This window comes from Fistularia commersonii, chromosome 7 (genome assembly GCF_037954325.1).
Source record: "Fistularia commersonii isolate RoL2024-O1a breed Wild chromosome 7, RoL_Fcom_v1.0, whole genome shotgun sequence".
NCBI classification, from domain to species: Eukaryota; Metazoa; Chordata; class Actinopteri; order Syngnathiformes; family Fistulariidae; genus Fistularia; species Fistularia commersonii.
This window is the reverse complement of record NC_141290.1, coordinates 11,442,828-11,470,698: the sequence shown is the minus strand read 5'-3', so window position 1 is coordinate 11,470,698 and position 27,871 is coordinate 11,442,828. Positions and strand designations below refer to the sequence as shown.

Genomic DNA, 27,871 nt, shown 5'->3' with positions numbered 1-27,871 from the left:
ATGTCAGGCTAAGCACTATTAAGAATATGTGAAAATGAAATTGATTTTGAAGTTATATATCTTGTATATTATACTTGTCATGATGATTATTTGGATGAATAATGTTTTATGTCAGTTTGTAATCATCCCAGGAAACGATATTCATATATCTAATTTTAGGTTGAACGTCTGAGTGTTAAAAATATAAATACATTGTGACAAATCTGCAAGAAAACATTGATGGTGAAAGCATGAAATAAAGTGACGATAGTTGTATCAACCACTGCATTGGGTGCAGTAATATTTTGGCCACCGGAGGGTAGCATACAGAGTAATTGCACATCGCGCGAGATTTCCGGATCTCTTGTTGTTTGTTTACAACCTGGGGACTTCCTGTCTGTAACGGTGTCCGTAGTTAGCGAGCTCTAATAGTATAACTCTACAAGTTTTCTTTTAAAATGGGATGTGATGGCGGAACTATTCCTAAGCGACACGAATTGGTGAAGGGCCCCAAAAAAGTCGAGCAGGTGAGGCTAACTTATGTATTCCTCATTTTATACTCAAGCGTTTGAAGACAAACGCTTCGCCGTAGCCGCTAGCTAACCAATACTGCTATGTTACTGTAAGCAAAACTACTTGTCACGAGAAAACCAAGGCACACTTGTCTTAATTTTGATTCAGTAAGAATGAATCAAAATGTACTTAATACTTTTATCTATTTCATGTCCACTCGTTTCTCTTATGGAAGGCCTGAAAAACAATTTAACTACATCAGTTAGCACGACAGGCAACGTTAATTAAGAATATCTGTAGGACGCCGCAACTTCAGCAACGCAACACGACTTTAAACTAACGTTACTAAACTGCATTGTCTTTTAATGAAACATGACATGATCCCATCGATGTATATTTGGCTTTTATGTAAAGGCTAAGGTAACGTCACAGTTGCTCATTTTACCACTTAAATCTCACAGCGGTATTTTTTTCAATTAAGCGAGGCATGGTTTTACCAAATAATAAAGAATAACACGTATCAAGAGTCAACTAGTACATCATCCATTTAGAATTATAAGATATGTGTATTCCTCAAGACCTTGTATTAAGTCTTGTTGTCACATCTAGGTTGACAAAAATGCAGAATTGGCTGCAAAATGGAAGTACTGTGCTCTAAGCCAGGAGAAACTTCGTCGCCCCATTGTGTCCTGCGAATTGGGCAGGTAAGGGATCTATTGCACCGTGTTTATTGATAAGCTCTATTGATAAGCTCTATTGTCACAGAGCCTGTCACTGAAGCCTGATTTATGTTGTATTGTAGACTTTTCAATAAAGATGCAGTTATTGAATATCTTCTGGATAAGTCAGCTGAGAGACCTAATGCTGAGGCTGTCGCACACATCCGTGGGATTAAGGTATGCTTTTGTTCATACTAACATCATACTTTACTTTTCTAATTATTTGAGAGTTTTTTTGTCAGTAATTCACAACAAGTGTTGAGCAAATGCAAGTTGTATCGAAATTGTTTTTTGGAAGTTGGTGAATCTTGTCTTGGTTCAATATGGGTTTTTGTACACTTTTATTCATGTGCTTTCACTGCAGGACATAAAGGAACTGAACTTGACAGACAACCCTGAATGGGAAGGCGAAAGAAGGAATGCTAAAGGAGACAGATACGAGGACATCCACTGCGGCATGTTCATATGTCCGGTTGTTGGATTGGAGATGAATGGCAAGCACAGGTAACATCCAGTTGATTGACTTGTTTATTTCAAACATGCATAGAATAAGACAACATGTAGAAAATATTTTAAATTAAAACAAAAGGACAAATGATGCACAGATTTTTACACATAGAGTCCCATAAAACAAATAAATGCGGTTTACATGGTCAAGAATAACAAAGGAAAAACTATAACTTTAAGTCTACTTCTTCCCCGATACATGATGATAACCTGCAGGTTATTAATCTTAGGATGATAAACTGGTACACATATTAGTTTTAAAGGTCAACTTTATTCACCAAATATTTACATTGCAAGTTGTCTTTTGATTAAATTAGATTTGTTATTTGTACCTGTAGGACATTGTTAGAGGTCAGTTCATGTATAATATTTAATTTTGCTGCAGAAACATTGGTCAAAGAGAAATTGTGGCATTTTTCAATATATCCAGGATTACAAATGAAAACTTAAATGACTGCAATTTCTCTGGAGTTGGTTGAAATGCTGCATCATAATGTATTATTCATAGTTAATTATGGCCACGGAAATTGTGGGCAGTGAGTGAACGCTCTGGATTGTTGCAGTATAGAATTTACTGGACCTTTATCTGCAGCAGAAGAACTCAAGAAGAGGCTGTACAGCTTGTGGCTTTTCCTTATGACACAATGACTCATCCTCTGGGTGTCAATGTGGTATTAGACATCATGTACAGGTGGTAATTGTTCTGGCCGAAATCACAAATTATCTGCTGAAAAATAATACCCGTGGTGTTTTGATTTTCAGGTTCTGTTACCTACAGACCTGTGGTTGTGTCTTCTCTGACCGGGCCCTGAAGGAGGTAAAGACAGAAATCTGTCACAAGGTGAGCAGCATTTTATAATTTCTTCATTCCACATATAAGTATACAATGGAACCTTGACTAGCAAATGTATAAACTTATGAGTTTTCTGAGATACGATGTGTCTCTCAGTCAGTCAGTTTTTTTTTTTGCATTGTGTTATGAGGTGAGAACAGAGTTACCAGCAAGCGGGATGAGTATTTTACACCAATGTGGCCGCTGCTGTCTGTCAAGCCGTGTTTAAAAACAGGCAGGCCTGCTGCCCGCTTCCTTGGTAGCCCAGCAAAAATCATCAAAAAACATGTGCAAGGTGTGCATGTTGTGAAGAAGTTGTTGGTGAAATACCGTGACGGAGTACATCATCACTGGGAAGGCAGGGCACATTAATGGGGGGATGAGGCAGCAGACGGCAGGAATGTCACAAACAGACGAGGCATTGGAAGAGTCTTTCAAAGTCAATCAGGAATGGTTTGATCATTTTGATAAGAAACCCCTCAACTTCAATTATTTTTCTTTCACTACCCCTTTAGTCAAATCTTGATCTATGAATTATCTGTGTTATATAACCAAGGTGTCCAAACTACTGCAAAATTATTTGGTTAAGACAAGGTTGTGTGACAGGCACCTATCAGAGTTTGGTCTTCTGATGTTACAGAAACAAACATGACCATTAAATGAGGCCCTTCCCCCATTCAGTTATCAACCTCCGCCATGGTCTCACTAAGGCACTAAACATCTGGTGTTCCTTATTCTGAAATTTGGCTTTTTTTTCCAGGCCACGCCTCTGGAATATGCTAGACCTCTGAAGTCTTTTGCTCTAAATTTCAGAAAAGAGCTTTGTGTCTCAGGTAGACCTGCCCTGCAAAATACTTTTGACATTGATTGCAGAAAAACAGTGACACATTTGACAGAATATCAGTAATCATTTTTGAACTAGATTGAAAGGAAGATATTTCTTTTTCAATATTACAAAAGAATAATAAAAAATAGACATATGTCACATTTACTGCTGTGTTAACTTTTGGGATGGGGGCAGTAAAGACTATGTCAAAAGGAGAAACACCTAGTGGTTGATGATTATTAGTCATTTAGAATGGATGCTACCTAAATCCACCTAGTTAATAACAATACATATTCTTATATTTCACTATTACTATAATTTTTTGTACTTTGTGCTGAAGGTTTTTCCCCAGTAATTCTAATTATCTCATTAATTTGGTTTTTACAAGCTTATTATTATTAACTGAAAAGCTGCTTTACCCTTTGTCTACTTGTGACAGCAACACTTTAAATGAAAGGGGGTCATATTCAAGTTTGGTTGTAATTAAAAACAAACATTAATCTCAGTAATAAAGCATATACATACATCTGTCATTACATTCATCATGGGTAGTATTGATGCTCTTTCTTGTTGGCAAGCAGCGTGCAGAACCATTGCCAACAATCTGGACTGCATGTGCTGCACCCCCCAGCTTCTGTTCTGGACACACACAGCTATTTTTCATGTGCCGGCACTGTTGTTGGAGTTCCTGTCATTTGACTTGGGTTTGGTGAACAGCAGCCATGATGGCTCTACAGGAACTGTTGCCTTGCTCAGCACCTTGTTTCTGTGCCACTGCTCAAGACAGTCCAACACGGTGGGAAAAGCATTACTCTCAAACTTATTGGCAAACATGCTGTTCTTGTTGATGATCCATGGCAGATCCTCCAGTCCATAGATGCAGATGTCTCGCACATAGTGCCCTGGAAAACATCAGGCAACTTATGTGATATACTGGCTTTAAGGCTTAATCCTTCCTCAATCATATAGTGCCAAACAAGTGATTTGCACAGAAAAGGTTAGATGTTTGATAAGAAAATCTGCCTTTTGTGTGTAAACTGTAACAGTCAAAATAACACACAGCCCAACTCTTAGAGGACACACAATCTAATAATTCCTATCAGCCCTCCTTTCATTTTATGTAGAGTACATCTTGACTTTCCTTGTAATCTCCTCTGTAAACACCCTCCAACTGATAGTTAAAAAATAACAAAAAAAATCTAACTTGTATCATATTTCCAGATCATGTAGATGTACCTTTTGCAGTGGCCCTGTAACAATGGTTAAACAGACAATGAAACACAGAAAAAAACAACCAAAAAACCCACAAAATAACAAATGATGTCTAGTGAATTTCCTCCTAGAGGGACAGCACTTCTCTTAATGACACTACAATACCCCCCTTCATTTTACACAATGTATTCCTGTTGCGCTTCTAGGCTGTTGTTTGTCTGCTAGAGAGAAGACATCTCTCTGCCCTGCATCAAACTTGGAAAAAAATGTAATTAAATTAGATGGGCAAAGTAGAGTTCTGAGCAAGAGGAAAAAAAAAAATTGATTTTACAACCACACACACACACACACACGCACACAGAAGTGCACACACATAAAACTATCATGTTAAATTTTCTATTTACCAGCCTGTTCGGTGATTTAGTACATAAAGCTGCAACCAGCTTTTTTTTTTTTGGTGTTTTCATTTCGGGAAGCTACTACTATGTGATAATTTGTGATTCCCTAACTTCTGACCTAAATGGTGCTGTTATATTAGCATGTGATTTTGTATTAACTGGATATATGTACCTCTCAAAACACCTAGAGTATTTTTATCCCACGGCAGAGTATAATATTGTTTAAGGACAAAACATATTTACAGTCACCCATTCCCAAGAATGTTTCCATGAAACGCACAGGAGAGGGGATGCAGCTAGAGACCCAGACCCCTGAACAATTCGAGCAAGATTCACGATGTCATTTTAGATCACATTTGAGAGGAGTACTGCGATGTGCAACTCGAATCTGAATTTTTCACACAGCTAAAAATACTTGCTTTTTGACTCAAAAAAAAAACGGTAACTCACACAAGAAGGTATGAGCAAATCTTAAATCAAGTTACGCTGGACAAGCAAATCTCTTGGAGAATAATTATGATTTTCCCCAAATTAAAGATGTTAGTACATACTGTTTTAACCATTGCTCTGCTTTAAAACGATAACATAATCTCTTGTCTCGGGCTGAGTAAATAATCCGGAGGTGACCCATAACATTGTACCTTTGCAGCCATTGTGTACTTTTCCCTCTTGATCCCTCCACTTTATCGCCCGGATGTCTCCTTCCCAGCCTCCATCTACATGGCTGCCTGGAGCTTCTTCAAACACACACGCAGAAAATAAAACACATTATTATGTCACATAATTGCATTATTGGCAGTTACAATATATGACAGTAATTCTAAGTAATTTAATCTAATTTGTCAGGTTGACATGTAGAGCTGCACTCCCGCTCATGTCCTTTTTTTCAAAGGTGCTCTGGTGTTAGAGTCATTTAGGTAATGCTAATTGTAAACAAATTTCAGCCAATGAGGAAGCTTGTGATAGTTTGTGCAGTTTAATTTACTAGATGAACTGGTTTGCCCTCAAGGTGTCTCACATCTTCTTTTCTTTACACGAGATTTAGGTTGACACAAATAATATTTAATTATTACATATTTTAAGACAGAGCTGTTTACCCGCAATGTGGTTGAGTGTCACCCAGTAATGCTCATCTGGACTGTATGTGTCTTTGGACCAGTCCAGGAGATCTTGGGCCACTGGGCTTTTCAGGACAAAATTGACAAAGGCCCTTGTTAGGGCATAGTATGCTGTTCCAAAATATATTTGAAGGTTGTGTGGAGGAGGACCTTTCTTTAGTCCCCACCCTTTTTTGGCAACATGAGAACTCACAATCTCCTTATGCTGGAGCTCAGTCCTATGTCTCATCGACGCTGGCTGCTTGACTCCAGGGGTCATATTTCTGTCCCGCCACTCTTTGGTTTGCAGGTACTGCACCAGTTCTAGGTTGCTCTTGACAGGGAAATCCTGTCCACACAGGTTCACAACCTTTCTCCAGCCTATCTTGGACTCTGCTAGGTCCTTCATGCAATTCAAATCCGCCTGCAGACGGGAAAACCCAGCATAGGTCACAGTCTCGGAGTGGCTGGAGAGGAACGTATTTTGAAAGCAGCTGACCAGCTTCCGTATGGTTGCTTGGTACTCAGGCGGAGCCTTTGCATCCACATGAATACAGTAGACATTTTGCGGCATGTAAATTGCCCGTAGTAAGCGCATGAAAGTTTCCAACTCTTTATGAACAGTCACAATGAAGGCCAAAGGGTACTCCTCCTCTTCACGGCTCAAGGGTTTTGTGATGAAGTGTAGATCTTCAATTATTTTGGAGCATGGCTGATGGATATCCGCAATGAAGCTATCCACCTATGGACCACAATAGAAAGATTGTAAATGTCGCTTTCCTGTGAAAAACAAAATGTTAGTATTAGATTTGTCTTCTGAAAAACCTCGTCTTGCAGACTGTACATGCGTTTGACTTTTCAATATGCTGCTATGACAAGTGTAATAAATCAAAGTTGTTCATATTAACAGAAATATAGAACACCATCAGTACTTTTAAGTAAGTAAGAATAGATTTGCCGTATCAGAGATTTTGAAACAGGCTTGCCAGTGGCACTAGTGGTTTAAGTGCAGCGGATGGGATGGGCTGGGCTGTGCTGCTGGAGGCAAACAAATCAAATTAGCACACTTTAAATGGATCATACCTTACATTCATGTTGGTACCATTTTGCTCCTTCATCAGTGCTCTGGAGAAAAGCTTTACATTCAGAAAAGAAGTGTCTGCAAGATGGCAGTTCAAGGGCCCTGGGCTCTGTCGACAAGCCGGTCCTCAAATAAATAACGGCAAAGACCATGACGCTCATACCAAGGCACAACAGAAAGCTGCATTTTGCACCTTCAAGCTGGTGCATAATAGCCATGCTCCTCTTCATTCAGACCACAATGTCACAGATGAAACTCCTGTAATGAAAATACCCTTGAGTTCACAAATTGCAGAATGGTGCAAAAACTCACAAGGGATATGGAATAAGGTTAAATAAATGGGTTAGCACTAATTGGAGCCAGGCGTGAACCGAAAACTTTTACTGGCTCCTATTTAGTAATTTCATTTCAATGGTACAGAGCAGAGCATTATATTAGCCATATATCTGCATATATCGAGGATGTGAGGGGAAAATCAGCTCAGGCTCACGGTTTGATACACACTGTGCATATTTCAAGAGAACGTAATTTCTCCAAAAAGCTGAGATGCTTTTTTTGTATATTGCGTGTACTAAGTTTCATTATAAAAGATAAAAATCTACCTTTTTTTGTCTCTCCAAAAACACCCTGTGCAAACCGGTGCAATCACTGGTGAAATCTACAGTCAGCAGCGTTTCCCTTCCGTTCAAGCAGTAACAATATAACCGACTTGTTCTCATCGCTTATTTTTCAGCCTCGTGTCGTTCGGTGTCTTATTCACAATAGACAATATGTTGCAGCATGGTGCATCGTCCCACCTCTGATTCTAGCAGCGGTTGTATGCAAATATTCCCTAATTCACCAACTAAAAAAGAAAAAAAAAAATCAGCAACCTCTGGCATTTTTCAGAGCTGAATTTGTCAGAGCCTCAAAAAGGAAAGGTATATCGCAATGTGTATGAAAATTACCTTTGAGGCCAGCCTGTATTTCTGCCGGAAGGGAAGTAGAGCAACACAGGTCCTCTGATAATTGTTGTCCTGACGACAACTGTTGCGTGCATGATATCGGTCCGTCTAGAGTCTGCAGGTAGGCGTGGGTCATTTACATCGCAAGGCAACACCAGCAAACAGGAGAGATTTTATAGGTTTGAAGATAAAGCGGTCAGGATTCGGTGGCTGTGGTCTCCGCTCGGCTCGACATCGTATCAAAGAGAGGCAGAATGTTTGCGTGTCTGTTGCTCATCTGTGACTGTACTCACTCCTGATTAAGTCACTCCCATCACTTCCCCATGAGAGCAGCAGCATCATCCCTGCCTGGTTACCAGCAGTTAACACCCACCCACACCTCTGGAACATACACACAGACTTAGTCACACAATCTGTCCCTAAATGCGCCCCCCTCGTGCAATTTTCTAGTCACTTGTCTCCTCTCTCCCAATTATTTACCTTTTTCCCTCCTTCTTTCCTGGCTTCGTCCAGCGGGCTTTTCTCCTGCTCGATCAGAGGCGCCCATATCGCATTATTCATCGCGTCTCTCCACAGAGGCCTTTATCTCTGTCATGATCACCTACATTTTTTTTCCACCCGTCAACCTGCCGGATCACAGCGGGAAGCGACTCTTCCAGTTGAGCCGCTCTCTGACTTGACGACAGAATTCCCAGCTTGTTGGCGGCCTGTGTTACCGGTGGCGATGACAGCAGCAAGAGCCGGCTGACTTCAGAGCAGCACCCGCAGTTTGTTTGCCGCTTGGTCAGCTTCTGAGATTATCCCTCTTGTGTTGAACAGAGCACAGGGGCTGGAGTTCACGCCCACTCTGCTTGCTCTGCAGGCTGCAGAATGTGTCCCCTGCTGGTTACTCAAAAAGCGTTCATATTTGTATTTGATGACGGGTGTGTTCTTCCTCTTTAATGAAAATGAAACAGTGTGGATCGTGAGTAATATTTCTTAATCGTGTCAAAATTCACAATGTCTGTTCAGTCATGAGGTTGAACGCTGTCCCTCCAACTTTAAGCTTTATGCATCCTGCGCACTGTTAATAATTCAACAGCTCACGACTGATCAAATGTTAATGCTGCAGCCATAGTAACTACTCAAAACTCATTGTCATCACTATCACACTTTCAGTGACACTCCGCACCCCCACCCATTAAACCCACCAAAGCCCATTCGCCACCTCTGATGATTGCTGCAATTAAGCAGCTCCAATGGCTAGAAGGAACGCTACCCTTGGTTCTTCATGCCATGTTCTGTCAGATTGCACAGCACAGCGGTGTCTTTGAATGTAGCACGGTGTTGATGCTGCTCTCAGGCATCACAAAAATATTTTTTTGCAAAAACCTTGCTTCCTCATCTACCCCTTCGACCCCTTCAACATTTATAGTTATACAAAATTTATACGTACTCCAGGACACTTTGCCTATTACGTTTTTATTCTTTATTACACACATCTTTTTTTATACTGTACACCTGCTATTCTATAACCCTGCACAAGGCATTTTCTTTCATTTTTTTTCTTTTATACTTTCAATTTTTTTATATTTTGTATCCTAGTTTATATCTTTCGTATACTTTTTTCCATTTTGTATCCATATATGCTGCTTTAGCAATGGCATTTTCCCAACTTTTGCTGCTTCTTATTTTTGAAGCAGAAAGAAAACCTCAAAAAGAGAAAGAAACCCATAGTTTCACAAGGGCTCTAAAGTTTGTCTGTATAGGGGCGTAGTAGAAGTAAAGAGGATGTAGTGAGCCAGTGAAGAAGCTGGAGTGGTGTGACAATTTTAAGAGGGTCGGGAAGTAGTTCTACAACTGAACTTGAAAAACAAAGAACATTTTGCTTACAGTGTACAGCAATTGTGCATAATGCTATCAAGGCCAAGTTGGTTTTCATCCAAGTCTGTCTGTCTGTCTTGCTCTCTCTCTCTTTATATACCTTCCACATCAATTGATAACCCAAGGTCCTCAGTTAGCACACACACCTACAAATACACGGTTTGTCCCGCGACTAGATGTGCTGACGATGCGTGTCAGAAACTTTGCTTCCTACCACCAACCAAAGCTTCATTTTTTTTTTTTTAAGTTGCTTTTGGCAATGCTACTCTACAAAAATGTGAAAAAAACTTACAGGAAGTGAATTATGTTCATCTGTCGAAGAATATAGGTCATGTCTTCATGAACAGTACATATTCTTTTGATAATTTACTTTTTCAAAATGTGAAAAAAAAGGACTTCAGCATGTGTTACACTTTGCATTCTACTCAGCGAATTTGGCTGGTTAAGCAAATCTGCTTTGCAAGTTAAAGCAGCGGCTCATGTGCTGTGCCACTCAACGATGTTGATGTTGAGGAGCCGGGGAGATCTTAAACCCTTCATCAAAGTTGACACAGTGCTCTTCTGAGATCATCTGGCCACATCCACACTAACTGCATTGTTTGGTGAAGAACACGGGAACTTCAAAATTCATAAGAAAGACATCAGACTTCCTCAAAATACTCCACATTTAGGAACAAAACGATTCAAATAATAAAGACATCAATCTGAATTTTGCTGCGCGGTGATGATTAGGTCTACAGGAAAAATAAAAATGCACATAATCCATGTTTCGAATGTTTCGAATGTAGTCGAATGTTTCTGATGACACTTTGCTCTCAGCTTATTGTTTGGATAACCATCAACACCCCTGACATTTTCAGAATAATAATCTTTATTTGTTTTTTTTTTTGTATTTTTTGTTTATATTTGAATCCCTTTATATCTTGTGTGTGTGTGTGTGTGTGCGCGCGCGTGCGTGTGTGTGTGTGTGTGTGTGTGTGTGTGTGTGTGTGTGTGTGTGTGTGTGTGCGTGTGTGTGTGTTCCCTAGTGCGGGGATCCCTTTCGGGATGAGGATATCGTGGTACTTAACGGCACCAAAGAGGAAGTGGAGAGTCTTAGGGCCAAGATGGAAGAGAGACATGCCAAAACCAAATCCAAGGCAAGTGTAACTGATTTACACTGACGATAACAGATTGATCCTGTGCTTTCATTTTGACCGATGCCACCAGAGAAATACTTGTGCCAGAACATTTTCAAATCCGAGGTCAGATCACAGTAAAGGACTCTTGTGCTGCTTCTTTTGTCATATTTACACTTTTGACTTCCCCCCTCTAGAAATCAAAAAAGGGCAAAGGTGCTGAGTCCAGATCCTCGCCTTCAGAGTCAAAAGGTTTGTGTCGAGCCCAATCGTTAGATTCCCCCCGTGGAAGATGTTTAAAATACATTGCTTATAAAAAAGGCACATAATGTGCATTTGCGTGACCGAAATAAGTGTTGAAATGTATCTATTCAGTGGTCTAAAGTTTGAAGTAACCGCTCGGATTATTTCCGATTCTCAAGAACTCAACACCAGTAAATTTCCTGTAAACGTGCAGCCTTGTGGTTGAAGTTGAACATTGTAGCACCCAAATTTACACTTTAATCTGTGGTGACGTTTTTCTCCAAGAAGGAAGCAGGAAAGAAACTTAGAGTTTTCCCTTGTTTATCACAGGGGTCATGCTTCAGAGGGTAAATGAAAATACGCCAAAATAGCGACCATATTTTTATTTATTATTCATAAATATTTTAAAGCTTTATGACCCTCCCACTACTCATATGGTCACCTCCAGAGAAAATGTTTATTTTACCATAAAAATGATTTATGTAATAAATATAAAAACATACATTTGTACCGCATATAACCAGTATTATCTGGGATGTATAATTGAATCCCTGTAATTTTTTAGAGCAGATTTTTTTGCTGTACCACAGGTTTCTGAAATTTCATATTCCGAATAGTGAACACGTCACACAATTTACGTGAATCCTCACCTCCTCCCTACAGGAGACATGCCGGCTCCAGAGGTTGACAGTGCAGTGAATGGCTCTCTGAAAAGCAGTGGAGAAAACGGACAGCCAGGTAGACCAACAAGCTTCCCCTTCACAAAAACGTAGACAAAAGAGTCTGCCTCAGCCTAGAATTTTTGCTTCAGTTCCTTTAAAGCTGCTTCCTTTTGACCAGTGCGGTTTGTCACTGCGCCTCATCTCGTCTCCGTTCAAAAACCACTGAATGATAAAGGTTTTGACACCGGTGGTCACCCACCTAAAAGTTAGGTGAAACTTTGCTGAAATCGGTAAATCTTATCAAGTGCAGGTGTGCATTTTCTTCACATGAAATTCATGTGTTCCATGGAAGTGAACCGTGGTTTAAAGAAAACTCTTATTACTCTACAGTTAAAAAAATAAATGATAATAAAGTACTACTACTACTACTACTAATAATAATAATGATAATTCTACACTTCTTTCTTGGACCTCTTCACCTCTTCCCCCCAAATCAAAAGAAAAAAAAATTAAATGTGATCCTGGTTTTTACATTTTTGACCAACATGCACAATATCTCCTCACTCTGCGGGGCTTCCTGGTGCAGTTTGGCGCTTGTTTAAATTAACGCTCACACGTGCCACGTGTGAGCCTTACAAACAAGAACGTGATCTTCCTCTTCAGCAATTCACTTTAAATCAGGTCATTGATATGTCATCTAACATGGTATTTACACCTCATTTTTAGTGCATTTCATTTGTACATTTAGGTATTATTTACAATGTGGTATTATTACAGCCCCAGCTGTGTGTTCTTTCCTTCTCTGTCTTGACTTTTTAGTGTAGTTATATTACACACAAGGCCTTTAAAGAAAAAATTATAAATACTATTTGTCCCTTTCTCTGTTTTGTTAGAAAAGTACAGCTAGTGTAGTTTTCACATCGCTGCCTTAGTTCCTCATCTGTTTTTCACCTGCGCCCTCAGACATGGCCGGCCCTTCGGGTTCCTCCAAAGGCCCCAAGCTTGCGTCGGCTCCCGGCACGAAGCGGTCCATCCAGGACATGATGGAGAAATCAGAGGCCTTCAAGTCCCTCTTCACCACCCACAGCTCCGCGAAGCGCACCAAAGACCAGACATCCAATTGGGTCACCCACACCCCGTACCACTTCTAGCCCCCGTCCCCCAAGACTGCTCCAGAACTGATGACCTGCTACAGACCCTGCCCCTCCCATCCCCCACACCACCACACCGGCAAATCTAGTTCTGACCAAATTCAAACACACAGACACCCATCTGGTTGCTCATAAGAAACACCTGTGTTACCGCCCTCCCCTCCCGCTCCCTCTCCCTCTCATTCCTCCCCTGTTGGCTCAGTGTTTACATGTTGTCAAGAGTTTAATGGCTCCCTGAGCTGTTCCTTCCCCTCCCTCATGCACTCACCTGCATCTCTGTGTCAAGCACTCTTGAGAATTGACGCATTTGATTTCTCTTTTGCTTGTTTGTTTATATTTTCAAACTGATATATTAACATCCTTTTGACTCCAGCGTCTCCGCATCAAGTGTTTTTCAAATTTTAGTGCTGGAGATGTCCGAAAATCTGACCCGATGGTCACAAAGAGACCTGAGTTAGTCTTGATATGAATGGATGGAACAGTATAATTACACCTCAGCAGGTTGGATTAATGGCTGAAATATTCATACAATATATGATAAAATCAGAAGTAACTAATGTAGTAGGAAAATCAGTTTGGCGCTTCCTTTTACAAGCCTTGATAGTTTTTCTTTTTTTATTACTCACACAATGTGCGATTGCGTTGAATTGCTAAGGAAGGTATGTGTCAGTTCCTACTTTGTAACAGGAAGTGATGTTTGTTGTTGAAAAACAGTCCTTTTTTCCACACCCTTCACTCTGGAGGTTTAGCGGAAGCAGTAAATGTGTTAGTGATTGGACATACTTTCATTTCTTGTTTTTCCTTTGCATATCATGTAATGAACAAACATCAAAATAAATTAATTACAAATAAATTCATTTCCTCACTGTGTTTGTTGCAGGTGGCAGGCATGGGCTTTACCAGTAAAACATAAAAGAAGGAGTCGAGAGGAAGAGGAAACAGAAAACCTCAAAACCCCTCACTTTCATACCAACCCCTTCTGCAGAGTTCCTGTCAAATTAATGCAGATCATCGTGACATTCTGGGAACTGACAGACAGGACAAACCAGTACTTCTGGTGGGGAAAGCCGTCCCCACTTTTATCACAGACAGCAAAGCTATCAAGGAAGGGAGTTGAACCCGAGTGAGACAATACTCTTTAGACACGTGTTTTCTTTTTCAACATGATATTCATATTTTGACGTTTATTCAGACGGAGGGACACGCTCCGTTTCTAATGTATTGTAGCGTTTTTAGTCATGAAAACACCCGGTTGGCGATAAAATGTCAGTTTAATAAGCAATAGCTGTTGTTGGCCACAGCCACGCCACACAAGCCAGCAAAACCTCTGTTCCCGCCTATTCCAGGTAAAAAAAAAAAAAAAAAAATAGAATTCCTTGCACCCCAAACCACACCCACAAAATTCTCAGCAATTCCAAAATCACACAGAAAACAAACAACATAAACCCCAACATTCATGACTCAATACACTTACTTTTTGAATTTACCGTTTGCGGTAATGTGGCGGTGCGGCCACAAGGGGGCAGCAGAGGGCCTCTCATTGCGTCCTTATATCACGGAGCGGGAGGGGTCGAAGAACAGCGCACCCTACTTATATGCATTTACTATAATAAATGATACGTCTGGCTTCGAAAATGAAACTTTTTTTTTTTCACTTGAAATCGAGTACACGATTTGAAATACTTACAAATGAACCGCAAAATATCAATGCGCCACAAATGCGGAAGACTTCGTTTGACAAGATTCTTAATGAATTAACCTTCCCTTCGTTTTAGTAGTTGTCACCTTTCTGATCGTCTTTTCTCCCCTAAAGTGAAATAACCAATTATAAAACCAAATGAATTAGTTTGATGGATTAGACTGATAAAACGCCACGACCGAGTTGCGGGAAATATCCGGGGGAATCGGAGTTACATCTAAAGGAGGCCTGATACGGAGTTAATAATTATAATAATGCTTTTTCCTGCTTTTAAATATATATTAAAATGCACATTCGTGTTTTAATATGTGCACTATTTTTAAATGTCTCTTTTTCGTCTCCCTTTTTTTCGTTGCATAGCAGGTGTCAGCGAAAGACAGGTAACACATTCTTAACCGTATAGCGTCGACACTTTGATCTGTTCATTAGTTTAAGTCCAGCTATTTAGGAGATCAGATAACGAGAGCGTTTTAGGCCCGAAAAAAATACCCTCGATGGCTTTTGAAAGCAGATTCTTGTCGTTAGCCTCGGGCGATGCGGTTTTGGGGGTGGAATTACCTCACCTCGAACCACCCCACCCCACCTCCATCGATCTCTGGCTTTGGCATATTCTAAAAATTAATCTTATTTTTATTCGGTTTTAATTATTATTAAACGAGAACAGTGGGAAGAAAAAGATAAATGAAATTTGTGCACTCTGGAGAGTCGCAACTCTCATTCTGAACCATTTCATAATAATAATAATAATGATATATATATATATTTTTTTATAATTACGTTATATTTAAGGCGTGTTACTCGACACTCATGGGTACTGGGAGACATATGCAAATAGAAAAAACTAATGTTTAAAAATAAAAACAATCAAAAAGTGATACATGTAAAAATATGTTATTGTTGTTGGTTAAGATTTAATTATAGCATTTTTAAATGAATAATCTTTGGGAAAAAAAGAAAAAGAAAATTGTGTCTGTTTTAAGTCACGTGTTCGAGCTGGCTGGTGGGTGGATTGTTTTGGTCGAGCTCGTCTCAGGTGCGCTGCGCCCTGGAGGCGCATGCGCACCGTGCGGCCCCTGCAGGTGAAGTACCGGACGAACGTCCGTGAACGTCTCATGGGTTTTTCACTCTTCCGCCGCGTCTCGGTGGGACCGCAGCGACCGGAGCCACGCAAATGTCTGTGCTGGAGCGGTTAGACTGGAGGGTGAGTTTATCCGGGACGGTCGCGTCACGCAAACGCGTTTATCCCCTTTATCTTTACTCCATTTCTTTTTTTTTTCTCCTATAACCAGAACTCGCGCCACATGAGGCCGAGAGTTCACGTCAGCGGGTTCGAGACTTTAAATCTCCCCGCGGATCTTCCTGTGGAAGATCTTTTTTGTTTTATTTGTTCATGTTAAGGATACACTCATGGGTGGTTTTCCGTTCAAATTGGATTATTAATTGTTTATTTCGACGTAAATTACACTGCTAAAAGAGCCTGAAAACCGCTTCAAACTTTAAAATTGTCACTGTTGATTAAATATAAATAGAATAAGGTGATTGATTGAAAATAATTGAAAATAATCATAATAAGTATTACACCAGTTTCCCTAACTATTTTTCAACCTGACAAACGTAAAATAGGTCCCATTAAGTGGAATTGTTTTACGGTGTGTGTGTGTGTGTGTGTGTGTGTGTGTGTGTGTGTGTGTGTGTGTGTGTGTGTGTGTGTGTGTGTGTGTGTGCGTGTGTGCGTGTGTGTGTGTGTGTGTGTGTGTGCCGGGATGTCCGTTTTTTCTTCCATTTTTTTTTTTCGCTTGCAACCATCACAACCGTTTTTTTGTTTTTTTCAACCGACACTTTGCTTGGGGTAGAATTTACCCCCAGTGCGTCCAGCAGACTAAATTAAAATCTCTGAGAAAAATGATAACAAACTGACAATAATCCACGGCGGTGTATTTGTACTGATGGCATTACCGGACCTCGCCGTCTATTAAAACAAAAAAATGAAACAAATAAAATTATATTGTGTGGGCCGGTTCGACGAACGACTCCCGGTGCACGTCTTCCCGTTTCAGTGGTCCCGCCGGCCCCCACCAGGACAAACTCCTGCTAACTAGTTTCAAAAATTATACATATTTCCGGATGAACGTAATCTGAATTAAATTAGAGCTGGTCGTATCAATTAAAACAAAAAAATGAAATTGAATGAGATTGTTTTTAAGTAATATACCACTAATCTCCTAAGCATGCACGTCCCCTCCTCCACGCGTGGAATCTATGCATTTACAAGCCTCGGTTTTTCTCCAAAAGAAACGAGGCCCCACCAAACATGTAAATAAGGTTAAGAAAGAGCCCGATGTTGAAATGATGCCGCGAAGGCCCCCGGGGCTTGTTGTGGTTTGACTTGAAAACCACCGCTGCAAGAAGCCGGCGTTCGGAGAGTCATGTGACTCCATCGTCTTCACATCTGAATGACCTCCGAGGAGAAGATCAAGAACACTACTGATCCCATAACATGAAGCACATGTTATTATGATTATTGTTATTATTATTATTATTTTTATTATTGTGGCATATGGCAGTAGCAGCAATATACTTATGATATCATATATTAGTTATGATAATAATAAAAAGGCTTTCAGTTATTAATATGATGTAATTTTATTAGTGTTATAGCGGACAATTGGGTTACCCCCCATTATAATAAAAAACGTCATCCAAACTTCACATAGGACAATTTGATTGGCTGAAAGACTCTTTGTCAAACAATCTTACATACCACCCCAGTAACCAGCAAAAAATCAATATTTCTAATTATCTATAGATAGAAAATAAAAATCCCCTATTCCTTCATGTGTTGCTAATGCATTTGAGGGACGTGTGAAAAAACACCTTCAATGCACGATAATAATTATTAAAAGGCGAATTAATTTAATAGGCAATCAATAATACTTAAAAATTTACAAATCAGTTTCTATTGAATAACTTATCATCTGTACATATCTGCTTGTAAATTATATCCATAGTACTTTTCTATTGTCTAATAGTGGGCATGCTCATCAGTTTGATATGTTCACAGTGGCCGATCTGTAAATCCATTGTAAATTATTGACATCATATAGCAATCACAAACTGTTAATTTATTTGTTATATGTGTACCTTTTGCTATTTTGCAAAAGGAAGGGTGATAGTCAATTAAAATATACAGAATAAGATGATAAAAAATGTATGTAACGCATGTAAAATGAATAAATAGAAAAATATAAATATATAAAATCACATCAATCAAAAGAGGACTTCACACTCTGCAGGTGGATGGAACCGGTTAGTCACACTCGCGGCGGCCGGCCGCAGACGGACAGACCTCTGATTGGACCACTGTCCTGCCAATCAAGTGACCCCCCCCCACACACATACAGCACCAACCCCGGTCGTGACGTCACACAGTGCATGGCCACGCCTCCCCGGGCCGACTGCGCGGATATAGACCGCGCGGCGCTAACGTTGTTCGCGCCCGGCGCGGACTGAACATCGCACTTGTGTCCATAAGAGGGAGTCGAGATTCTTAAATGCGCTGTTTTCGCCCCACGTCCACGACAAAAGCGCGACGCGACCGCGGAGGGGGGATTATTACACGGCAACTCGCTCGTCACGGCGGCTGGGGAAGCAGCGTCTGCGCTCGGATCGCCTCTCCGCTCCTCTTCCTCCGTCCCGGGGAGCCCTTCCTTTTTTCACACCTGGATTAATACCCGACAGCACACAGTATTTTTTTTTTTTTTTCAATTTTCAATTTTTTGTTTTCCTTTTTTTTTTATTTTCATCTATTTCTGTCTTTTTTTTATTTTTACTGTCAACATGTTGTGGAAATTAGCCGACAACGTGAAATATGAGGATGACTGCGAGGTGAGTTTTGGCCTGCTGCTATAAAAAAAAAAAGGATAGAGAAAAGGACAACTTGACAACTGTCAAGTTTTGTTTTTTTTTTTCATTTTTTTCAAATTCTACTTTTGTTTGCTGCTCGCGTTAAGATCAGATCAGGGGAGCGACCATTCTTTTGGGTGGTGGTTTAAAAGAAAAAAACAAATAAGCGGTTGGAAACAGAAAAAGAGTGGAAAACAAGTCGAGACACATGCATGGAAGTAATGGAAGTATTCCTGCTGCAGGAACAGCTGTAATACTAATTTCAATAAAAAAGAAAGAGCATTTAACGCCAAATTACATACAAGCCTATTTAAAACCTAAAAAATCATGTTTAGATATTATTTAATTTCTATAAAACCCATTTGTGTAATTTCCAAACATCCCAAGCTCTCCTGTGCTAAAATGCTATCTTGCAAAAAAATAATGTTTTGACGTGACAAGGTGTGTGTTTGTGGGGGGTGGGGATCCTCTCAAGAGGTCATCTCTCAGACGCTCCCCTGTGTCCCTTCCGTCCTTCAGGAACGGCACGACGGCAACAGCAATGGGAACCCCCGGCTGCCCCACCTGCCGGCGGTCAGCCAGCACCTCTACAGCCCGTCTCCCTCCCTCTCACACTCGGCCAGCTCGGACTTCCAGCCCCCGTACTTCCCACCCCCTTACCAACCCATATCCTACCCGCAATCCAGTGACCCGTACTCGCACCTGGACCCCTTCAACATCAACTCCATACACCAGTCGCCGTCGTCGAACCAGCAGCAGCCATGGCCCGGGCGCCAGGGCCAGGAGGGGCTCAGCACCCACGGCAGGGCCGGCCTGGCGAGTCAGATCCTGGGCCTGGAGGGAGGCTCGTCCGGGGTGAGGCGGGAGGGCTTCCGGCGCCCGGAGCTGCTGCCTCCGCATGGCCACGCCATCGAGTCGTCGGTCATTGGCGACAACATGGGGATGCATGACATTGGACACGGACTGGACGACGTTCAAGTGAGTGTGTGTGTGAGTGTGTGTGTGTGTGTGTGTGTGTGTGTGTGTGTGTTGGCATGCAACCACATAGCTATAAACAGTTATATAATGGGATCTGCCATATTCAACGCCAAATACCAAAGTGGATTTGTGTTTGATTTTGTTTAATTTTATTTTTGCACCGAAGGGGAACTGGAAAGCATGAACACCCTTGGTTACATTAAATTTTTTTTTTTTTTCAAATGCTTTCTTTAATCCTCGTGATTTCTCATGGCCGCCTCTGTTTTGTTTTTGTTTTTTTTTTGTTTTTACCAGCACGTAGACGACCACAGTATTATAATGGCAGATCAGACAGTCATCAAAAAAGGTGAGTTGTTCCAGATGGGTTTGAACGTTGCGTCATTTACTGTAAAACAGCTGCAGTTGTGAAAAGCACCAGAAGTCCGGGTGAATGCCTTTTGTGCTATGCGGCGATTCCTAGTAAAAGGCCCGGGAATGTACTTTTTCAGACCCATCATTTTGTTTTTTGTTTTTTTTCCCCTCACCACGTAATTGGAAATGTCATTGGTGATTATGACGGCTGCAACATGTCAAGACACCACGAAGGTGGAGCCTCTCTATTTGTACTTGCGCTGCACACGGCGATAATCCTCACAGCGGCGAAATGCACTCGTCTGAGCCTGGTGTGATCCTTACTTTTCTCTCTGTGAAGGTGCCTGAATAGATGGCAGAGGAGGTTAAAAAAAAAGATCCCTTTCAAAAAAAAAAAAAAAAACATCAGCGTATTGCTGACATGATGAGGAAATTGAGCAATCTTGCCGAACCAGAGTTTACGGCGAGAGGAGAGGAAGGCTTTGGATCATCCTTAGGCCGCTTTAAGCTCGAAATTGCGGCTCTTTCTTTTCTTTTTTCTTTTTTTTTCAGTGCATGTTAACAGGAAATTATGAGTTGATCCACAGCCCGGCGTTTGGCTCGACGGAGCCCGGCTTTTGGCGGGGTGTGGCGTCGGGGCTCGCATGTGAAGGGCAGTTTAGTAATTTGTTGGGACATGAAGTGTTTTGATGGAGAGCTCAGTCCTGCTGTTTTTGTCATCAGGAGTCCATTAAACTGACTTTGAGTCAGAGCAGCTCCAGACTGACTAACATTATTACGCTTTTTATAGGCATGGGAACCAGGCAGATAGATAGATAGATAGATAGATAGATAGATAGATAGATAGATAGATAGATAGATAGATAGATAGATAGATAGATAGATAGATAGATAGATAGATAGATAGATAGATAGATAGATAGATAGATAGATAAAATATAGAGGAAAAATAGATGGATAGAAAAAATGGGTGGATTGTTTGATAGGACAGACAGATGGATAGATTGATAGATAGACAGACAGCCAGATCTATACCGTAAACCCCGCCAGCTCTGCTCGTGTGTCGGCGTTCCCATGCTCCGAGATGCTCCGCAGGCCATCTAGGTTTTCCACTTATAAACATCGGCATGTCATTCCCACACCATGTGTACCCCTCCACTCTCCCCCCACCCCACCCCACCTAACCCAAACCCCCCCTCGCCGGGCAGAGAAACTTGGCACACTCATATGACTCTGTGATTTCTGTCCCAGTATTAGGACTGCGAGGTGGCAGGAACCTTGAGCGCTTACAGAGGACTTATTATCAGGGGGGCATTCTTGCGGGTGAGGATGAAGATAGCTATTGTTTGTAGTGTGCTGTACTGTTTTGTTTGTCCGATGACTGTCAGTAGTTTTTTGGGGGTGGGCGGGGAGGGTGGGGTAGGGGGGTAAGGGAAGTTAATTCAGTCCAACTTTTATTTGGTGCAGCTAAACAATAAAAAAAAAAGCAACTGTGTTTCCAAGAGGCTTTAAAAAGCCCAAATATGTAGAGAGGGATGTATCTGCGGCTGAAACGAGGGGCAGTATGTGTGTGGGTGTGTGTGTGTGTGTGTGTGTGTGTGTGTTTGTGTGTGTGTGTGTGTGTGTGTGTGTGTATCTGTCTGTGGATGTGTTTGGTGTTAGGACTACGTAGCCGCGTAGGGCCTGACCGCTGTTTGGAAACTTCACGCAAGATTTCAAAAGACAGTTTTTGTTTTTGTTTGTTTGTTTTTTTCCCCTGAACGTCTCTGCAGAGGTTGCAGGGCTGCACAGGCACCCTCTAAAGAAATTCACAATTCCTGGTTGCGCGGAGAGGATTATGTTGATTAGGGAGAAATATTTGTTACCGAGGAAAGTGCACGGATGCAGCCGAACAACCTGATTGGCGCCTTCGTCGTTCTGGCTGTTCCCACCCCCTTCATAATTTTTTTTTTTATCATTTTCCTCTGCTTACAGGGCCTGTGACGCTCCCCAAAGGCAATGCCCTGGGTCTGCCCTTCCAGAAGGAGTCCCTGCTGGGGATGGTGTCCAACCCCACGGAGGTCTTCTGCTCCGTGCCGGGCCGCCTCTCCCTGCTGAGCTCTACCTCCAAGTACAAGGTCACTGTGGCCGAGGTCCAGAGGCGCCTCTCTCCCCCGGAGTGCCTGAACGCGTCGCTCCTCGGAGGAGTTTTACGCAGGTCAGAGCTCAAACACGTCACCGGGGCCGGGATTGTGCAGAAGGAGAAGGAACTAAAAAAAAAGAAAATATGATCAGTGTTTCTTTTTTTTTTTTTTTACAAATATGAGAGCTGCTGATAAGGTCCCTTTTTAAAGATAGGATTCATTTCCAATCCAGAGAAACTGATGCTCTATGCAGACACCCCCCCCCCCCCCTTCCCGCTTCCAAAGAAGCAGCTTGACTCACTTGTGTCCGAATCATCAGTTTTTTCAGATGTAGGCCCTTGCGATGTTCTCTGCACAGCGTGAAAAATCCAGCCGTGTTTCTTTTGGTGTGTGTGTGTGTTTGTGTTAGAATTATGGGATGTGGCAGAGTGGTTGACCTTATTGGATGTGCAACACAAGCGCGGTGGACTGATGAGGGAGCGCGAGGAGGCAACAATACACACTCAACACCCCGGCTGCAGACTTTTGTGCTTCGGAGTGCGCGTTTGTTTGAGACGGTCCCGTGTGCCTGAGTTTTGCTGACAAAACACACATGCACACACACACACATGCACGCACATGGACAGAATCACAAACATTTTTAAGTAGGTCATATAGCAATAGGGGGGGGATCCTTAGGGGAGGGACAGAGTGTAAAGGGGGTGAAAAGGGAGGGGCACACACACACACACACACGCACACACACACACACACGCACACACACACACACGCCTCCCTAAAGATGCTGCCTCCTATCTCGCCCACCATCGAGAAGGGGAGCTCATGCGGAAAACTGCATTGGTTGTTGCAAGTGGGGAGCTGCGTTTGTGCAAAACGCGGACAAGAGACGTCTCTTGCTTCCCTTGTCAGACAGACAGACAGACACACACACACACACACACACACACACACACACACACACACACACACACACACACACTTATTGAATCATTACTCCTGTTGGCTGTCCGGGCCGGTTTGTGCTTGATTGACGAGCATTTAAAATTCCCCGACGCCGACAGTAGAGACTCAAACGTTCCTCTCTGACAGGTTATTTCCACTGATTTTCTTTTCTTTTCATTCCTTTTTTTTTGCAGCCACATCCTCGTCACAGTATCTTTTTTGCACCGTAAAATTGATCGAACATAACCAAAGATAGGGATTTTGGAAGAGTCGTAAAACGCTTCATTCGTTTCTCAACAAACCCGTGAACATGGCTCTCTCTCTCTCCCTCTCTGCAGAGCCAAGTCGAAAAATGGCGGCCGCTCTTTACGGGAGAAGCTGGATAAAATCGGGCTCAACCTGCCCGCGGGAAGAAGGAAGGCGGCCAACGTCACTTTACTTACCTCTCTAGTCGAAGGTATGACATGTCAGTCAGTGGCACTGAGCCCCTCGCTCGGGTGTAATTGCTGTTTGCACCTGCTGGAATGCTGTTCTAGTTATTTGAGAATGTGGGAATGTCGGTCCTTTTTTTTGTTCGTGCTTCGCATTTGTGCTTAAAGTGCAAGTCGATCTTTACGTGCCAGCGCCCCTTCGTTCTCACACGACATTTTTCTTCTTTTATGGAGCCGCAACGTCAACCACCCCCTTTTGTCCTTGCGAGGATTAGCCGTTCAAGCGGAGTGACAGATATGCCATTTTTCAAAGAAGGCTTGCGAGTGGCATTTTAAGTTTAGAAATTCGAGGTCGAATGTCGTCTCCTCGGATATTATGATCGCGCTGTCGTCGCACCTCTACTATGATTGCGGCATCAGTTCAATCGCACATCCATGCCGCTGGCGTTCTTCACTGAATAGGCTGATGACTGTGCGGGAGAACGGCCGGGGGGGCCCGTGTTATTTAGAGACCTTAAAAGCTGAATTAAGCCTTGTCGTCTCGAGTAGAATTAGCTGGAAGGGGTCCCGACTGACCTTAAAGCTCGGTGCTTTTTCAATCTGCAGCTTGTGTCCTCAAGTATTGAGTGTATCTGCAAATAAGCGGCGCTGTCGGTTTGCCCACGGCCAAAGAGGGAAACATCTTGCAGGCGTTTTATCCACATTATGGCAAGCTGAGCCACCCTGAGGAAGAAAATATATCAGCAGGAAGGTTATTCTACAGCTGAACTATTGCGCTCGTGCATGATGAGACTCCCGGACTGCGGCGTCACCTTAAAGCATTTAAAGTGCTTATTGCATCATCTTTGAAAACAGAAAATGCAGTGGGTCAGCTTTAATGCAGGGCGAACATCAACTTTTCTCCTTCACTTCCGTCTCCCAGGTGAAGCCGTGCATTTAGCAAGAGACTTCGGTTACGTATGTGAGACGGAGTTCCCGGCGAAGGCCATCGCCGAGTACCTGGGCAGGCCACACGTGGAACGCAACGAAGTCAACTCCCGCAAGAACATGCTCCTCGCCGCCAAGTATGTTTTCACGTCTTATTTGAACGCTGCTCTCAGTTTGCATATCATCACGCTTCCAGCAGCAAAGTACACACAACCTTTACTTAAGCAAATGCCAGGATGTGATCGTATGAAGATTTTCAATTGGGAGTATCGAAAACAAATAGTCTTAATGTGCAAACTGCATCGTATCATTATATTTCAAGAGTTTTTATCGCCACCAAATAGTGAAATACATCATATATACAAGTGTGTATGTAATGCAATTATGGATTCAGCTATGTCATATGTATTTATATAGTAGTAGAAACAAGAGGTAGAAGCAATTTACACCGCAGAACACAGAATATTGAAATTTAAAATTGCGCTGCAAATCTGCCTCTAAGGAAGAACAAAGTATTATTGGATGGAAAAAATCTACAGTAAAGTAACACAGAAATGGAGTACGGGGGCAATACTTGTATGCTTGTTACTCTCATTTAGTGCTTTATCATTCAGTACCGCATTCCGGAGATGCATCTGAATTTGGTTGTATTGCACTTTTACAATTCTATTCTATTCTGTTTTATTTTGGAAAAAGATTGTTTTGTTAATGCTGATACTAGTTTTAAATTGTCCACCGCTTACTTACTTTGCAGGTTGAATTTCTTGGTCCTGGAATGAATTCATTTAAATGTACTTAATGTCCCAAACTGTTCCTGCCCTCAGGCAAATCTGCAAGGAGTTCACCGACCTGCTCACTCAGGACCGCTCGCCTCTGGGAAACTCTCGGCCGGCACCCATCCTGGAGCCGGGGATCCAGGGCTGCCTGACCCACTTCAGTCTCATCACCCACGGCTTCGGCTCCCCGGCCATCTGCGCCGCTATGACGTCACTGCAGAACTACCTGAACGAGGCGCTCAAACAAGTGGACAAGATGTACCTGAGCTCCGGCAGTGATACCCAGGGATCTTCAGACAGTGGGAGCAAATCTACTGACAAACTGGACAAGCACAGGAAATGAGAGCCCGGGGGGAAAGAATCCCTAAGAACTCGAGGACCTCTTGTCCCTTAATCTTGCCGCCCAGTCTGCCCTTTTTCTGGACTTTTGTAAAATCAATATTTAGTATTGTTATTTTGAGAGTTGTGCGTGTGTGTGTGTGTGTGTGTGTGTGCGATTGAATTTATACTTTTTTTTTTTAAAACTTTGTCACAGCCAAATGCATTTTCCAAGGAAACAGAAAACTGCAACGGCACCTTTGGTCAGACACCTGTGAACTGGTTGGAATGGGATCCCCCCCACCCCCTACACACACACACCTTCACTCCCCACCCAAGACCGAGTTGTACACACACACACACACACACACACACAAACACACACGCACACCGCAGCAGTTTCCTCACCGTTGCCAATTTGACGAGGATACAGCCATGAGACTTGCACTCTGTTAACATGACGAGGACACAAACAAAGTGCATACTGTTTTTTTTTTCCCTCCCAAGAGGACATCATTTCAAGATTCAAGATAAGTTGCCATGGCTGTGAATGCCCCCCACACCAAACTCCCCCACCCCTTTTCTGTCTGGAGGCAAATCCACTGATTTCCTGTGTCTCAATGGACTTGCAAAAGGACAATTTTTATATGAGAAAGAATGAAAGAGAGAGAGAAGAAAATCCGCTTTCCTTACTTTCTTTCTTTTCTCTTTTTTCGTGCTTGATTTTTGTAAAACCACTTCAAAAATGGCTCCAGTGTTATTGTGCTTTGTTCGTGAGAGTTTGATTCGAATCTTATGTCGGGCCGAGCGAGAAGAGACCGCTTTTTTGGGGTTTTGTCAGTCTGTGTTTAGTCAGAGAGCCCGGAAACCTTGTTTTTTTTTTCTTAAAAGTCGCTACAACCGAAGCCTCCTCAGTGTTTGATTCAAAGGCAGAGAAATGCTTCCATTGTTACTCTTTTTTTGTGTTTATTGTCAAAAGCTGGCAGCGAGAATGCGCTATATTGGTGACCGCATTAGGTATTTATCCTTAGTATTTAAAAAAATAAATAAAACAGCGTTGACATCATCATAAGGTTTACCCCCCCTGCCGGAGAGTACAGTACGTCTGTGGTGAGAATGCGTTCAAATGTACATATTTGTTTTTTTTCCAAATGTTTCAGATTAGACACTAGATTTCCCTAAAAGCATAGAATTTTATCCGATATCTCCAATACCTGGATGTAAATAATTTTTTTTTTAATTTATGTTGTAATTTAATGGGCTCGTGTAAATAATGCTCTGGTGTACGGTTTCACTTTTTATGACGGCGTGTTTCCAACTTTTATAAATTGGCTAGTTTTTTTTTTTAATCAGTTAGAGGTTAGGCAAGTGGGCATGATATGCATTTTTTTGGAAATTATGTAAAAAAAAGAAAAAAAGGAAAAAAATGGTTTTAAGTTTCAGGAAAAAAATAAAAATGACTCAAGCCTGAATCAGTGACTCAGTGATGCTGCCGCAAACATTTGTTTTTAATGGATAGGGTATTGTCCTATAACCCCATTTTCAGACATTTCTTGTTTTTTTTCTGTCTCCAAATCGTGGTAAGTCATGTGTTGGAATTTTTTTTCCTATTTTTTTCCTCAAACTGAGAGGAACAGAAGCCTTCATTATTTGATGTAGCTTCACAAATAGGCCGCGTGGCCTCGGCGGAGGCAGAGACCTCAAAAGTACATCATGTGATAGGCGACGACGCATGGCTGCGAACAGACGCCGCTATTGACACATACTGAAAAAAAACACGAAACAACAAACGATTAAGAAATCACCACTTTGCATCCCGTTGACAAAATCTCTCGCCGTCTCGTCCCCTGGTTTGTGTTTCATCTTCTCCCCCGTCATTTTCTGATTTTGGCTTGAGAGGGCTCCTTGTTTGGGCGTTGTTGTGCTTCAGCATCCAGCAGGATTCAACATCCATGCCCCTTATCCCGCAATGTTGGTTATTGGCCTATCCCTGCTTTCATTGGTTGAAAGGCAGGGTCCACCCTGGATCGATCAGACGGCCACATATAGAGACACACAACCATTTACCCTCCCATTCACGCGTCATGAAGGCACAAACAGCCATTCACTCTTTCATTCACATGCCACAACACTCACCCTCTCACACCCATGTTATGTCATTGAGATGCACAACCATTAACTCTCTCATTCACAAGTCCGGGAAAATTAGGGTCTCCTATGAACCACCTGCATGATTTTGGACTGTCAAAGTCATCTTAATTATCAATTTCTCCATATG

The 27,871-nt window shown here is 42.0% G+C and overlaps 3 protein-coding genes across 7 annotated transcripts; 2 read left to right on the top strand and 1 right to left on the bottom strand.

Annotated features, from left to right (window-relative positions):
- Nucleotides 1-353: 353 nt before the first annotated feature.
- On the top strand, nucleotides 354-14,005 carry rtf2 (replication termination factor 2). Its single transcript, XM_086149796.1, has 9 exons — nucleotides 354-506; nucleotides 1,102-1,196; nucleotides 1,295-1,388; nucleotides 1,576-1,715; nucleotides 2,481-2,559; nucleotides 11,000-11,110; nucleotides 11,287-11,341; nucleotides 11,996-12,070; nucleotides 12,958-14,005. The coding sequence occupies exons 1-9, from the start codon at nucleotides 438-440 to the stop codon at nucleotides 13,143-13,145; spliced, it is 906 nt and encodes a 301-aa protein (XP_086005922.1). The 5' UTR covers nucleotides 354-437; the 3' UTR covers nucleotides 13,146-14,005.
- gcnt7 (glucosaminyl (N-acetyl) transferase family member 7) lies at nucleotides 1,748-8,325 on the bottom strand. 2 transcript variants are annotated; one of them, XM_086149793.1, is made up of 5 exons: nucleotides 8,112-8,325; nucleotides 7,167-7,422; nucleotides 6,084-6,825; nucleotides 5,628-5,723; nucleotides 1,748-4,278 (listed from the first exon to the last, which is right to left on the bottom strand). In XM_086149793.1, the coding sequence occupies exons 2-5, from the start codon at nucleotides 7,392-7,394 to the stop codon at nucleotides 4,037-4,039; spliced, it is 1,308 nt and encodes a 435-aa protein (XP_086005919.1). In that variant the 5' UTR covers nucleotides 7,395-7,422; nucleotides 8,112-8,325; the 3' UTR covers nucleotides 1,748-4,036. The 2 variants fall into 2 exon arrangements, with proteins under 2 accessions (XP_086005919.1, XP_086005921.1); XM_086149795.1 differs by having other exon boundaries at nucleotides 5,628-5,720.
- Nucleotides 14,006-15,976: 1,971 nt separating the features above from the next.
- On the top strand, nucleotides 15,977-27,061 carry tfap2c (transcription factor AP-2 gamma (activating enhancer binding protein 2 gamma)). Of its 4 annotated transcripts, none has more exons than XM_086149790.1 (8): nucleotides 15,977-16,045; nucleotides 19,267-19,725; nucleotides 20,020-20,071; nucleotides 21,328-21,399; nucleotides 22,051-22,273; nucleotides 23,480-23,598; nucleotides 24,495-24,636; nucleotides 25,324-26,256. In XM_086149790.1, exons 1-8 carry the CDS (start codon nucleotides 16,016-16,018, stop codon nucleotides 25,616-25,618), a joined length of 1,392 nt encoding a protein of 463 aa, XP_086005916.1. In that variant the 5' UTR covers nucleotides 15,977-16,015; the 3' UTR covers nucleotides 25,619-26,256. The 4 variants fall into 4 exon arrangements, with proteins under 4 accessions (XP_086005916.1, XP_086005918.1, XP_086005917.1 ...); XM_086149789.1 differs by lacking the exon at nucleotides 15,977-16,045 and adding an exon at nucleotides 18,337-18,729; XM_086149792.1 differs by lacking the exon at nucleotides 21,328-21,399.
- Nucleotides 27,062-27,871: the final 810 nt, after the last annotated feature.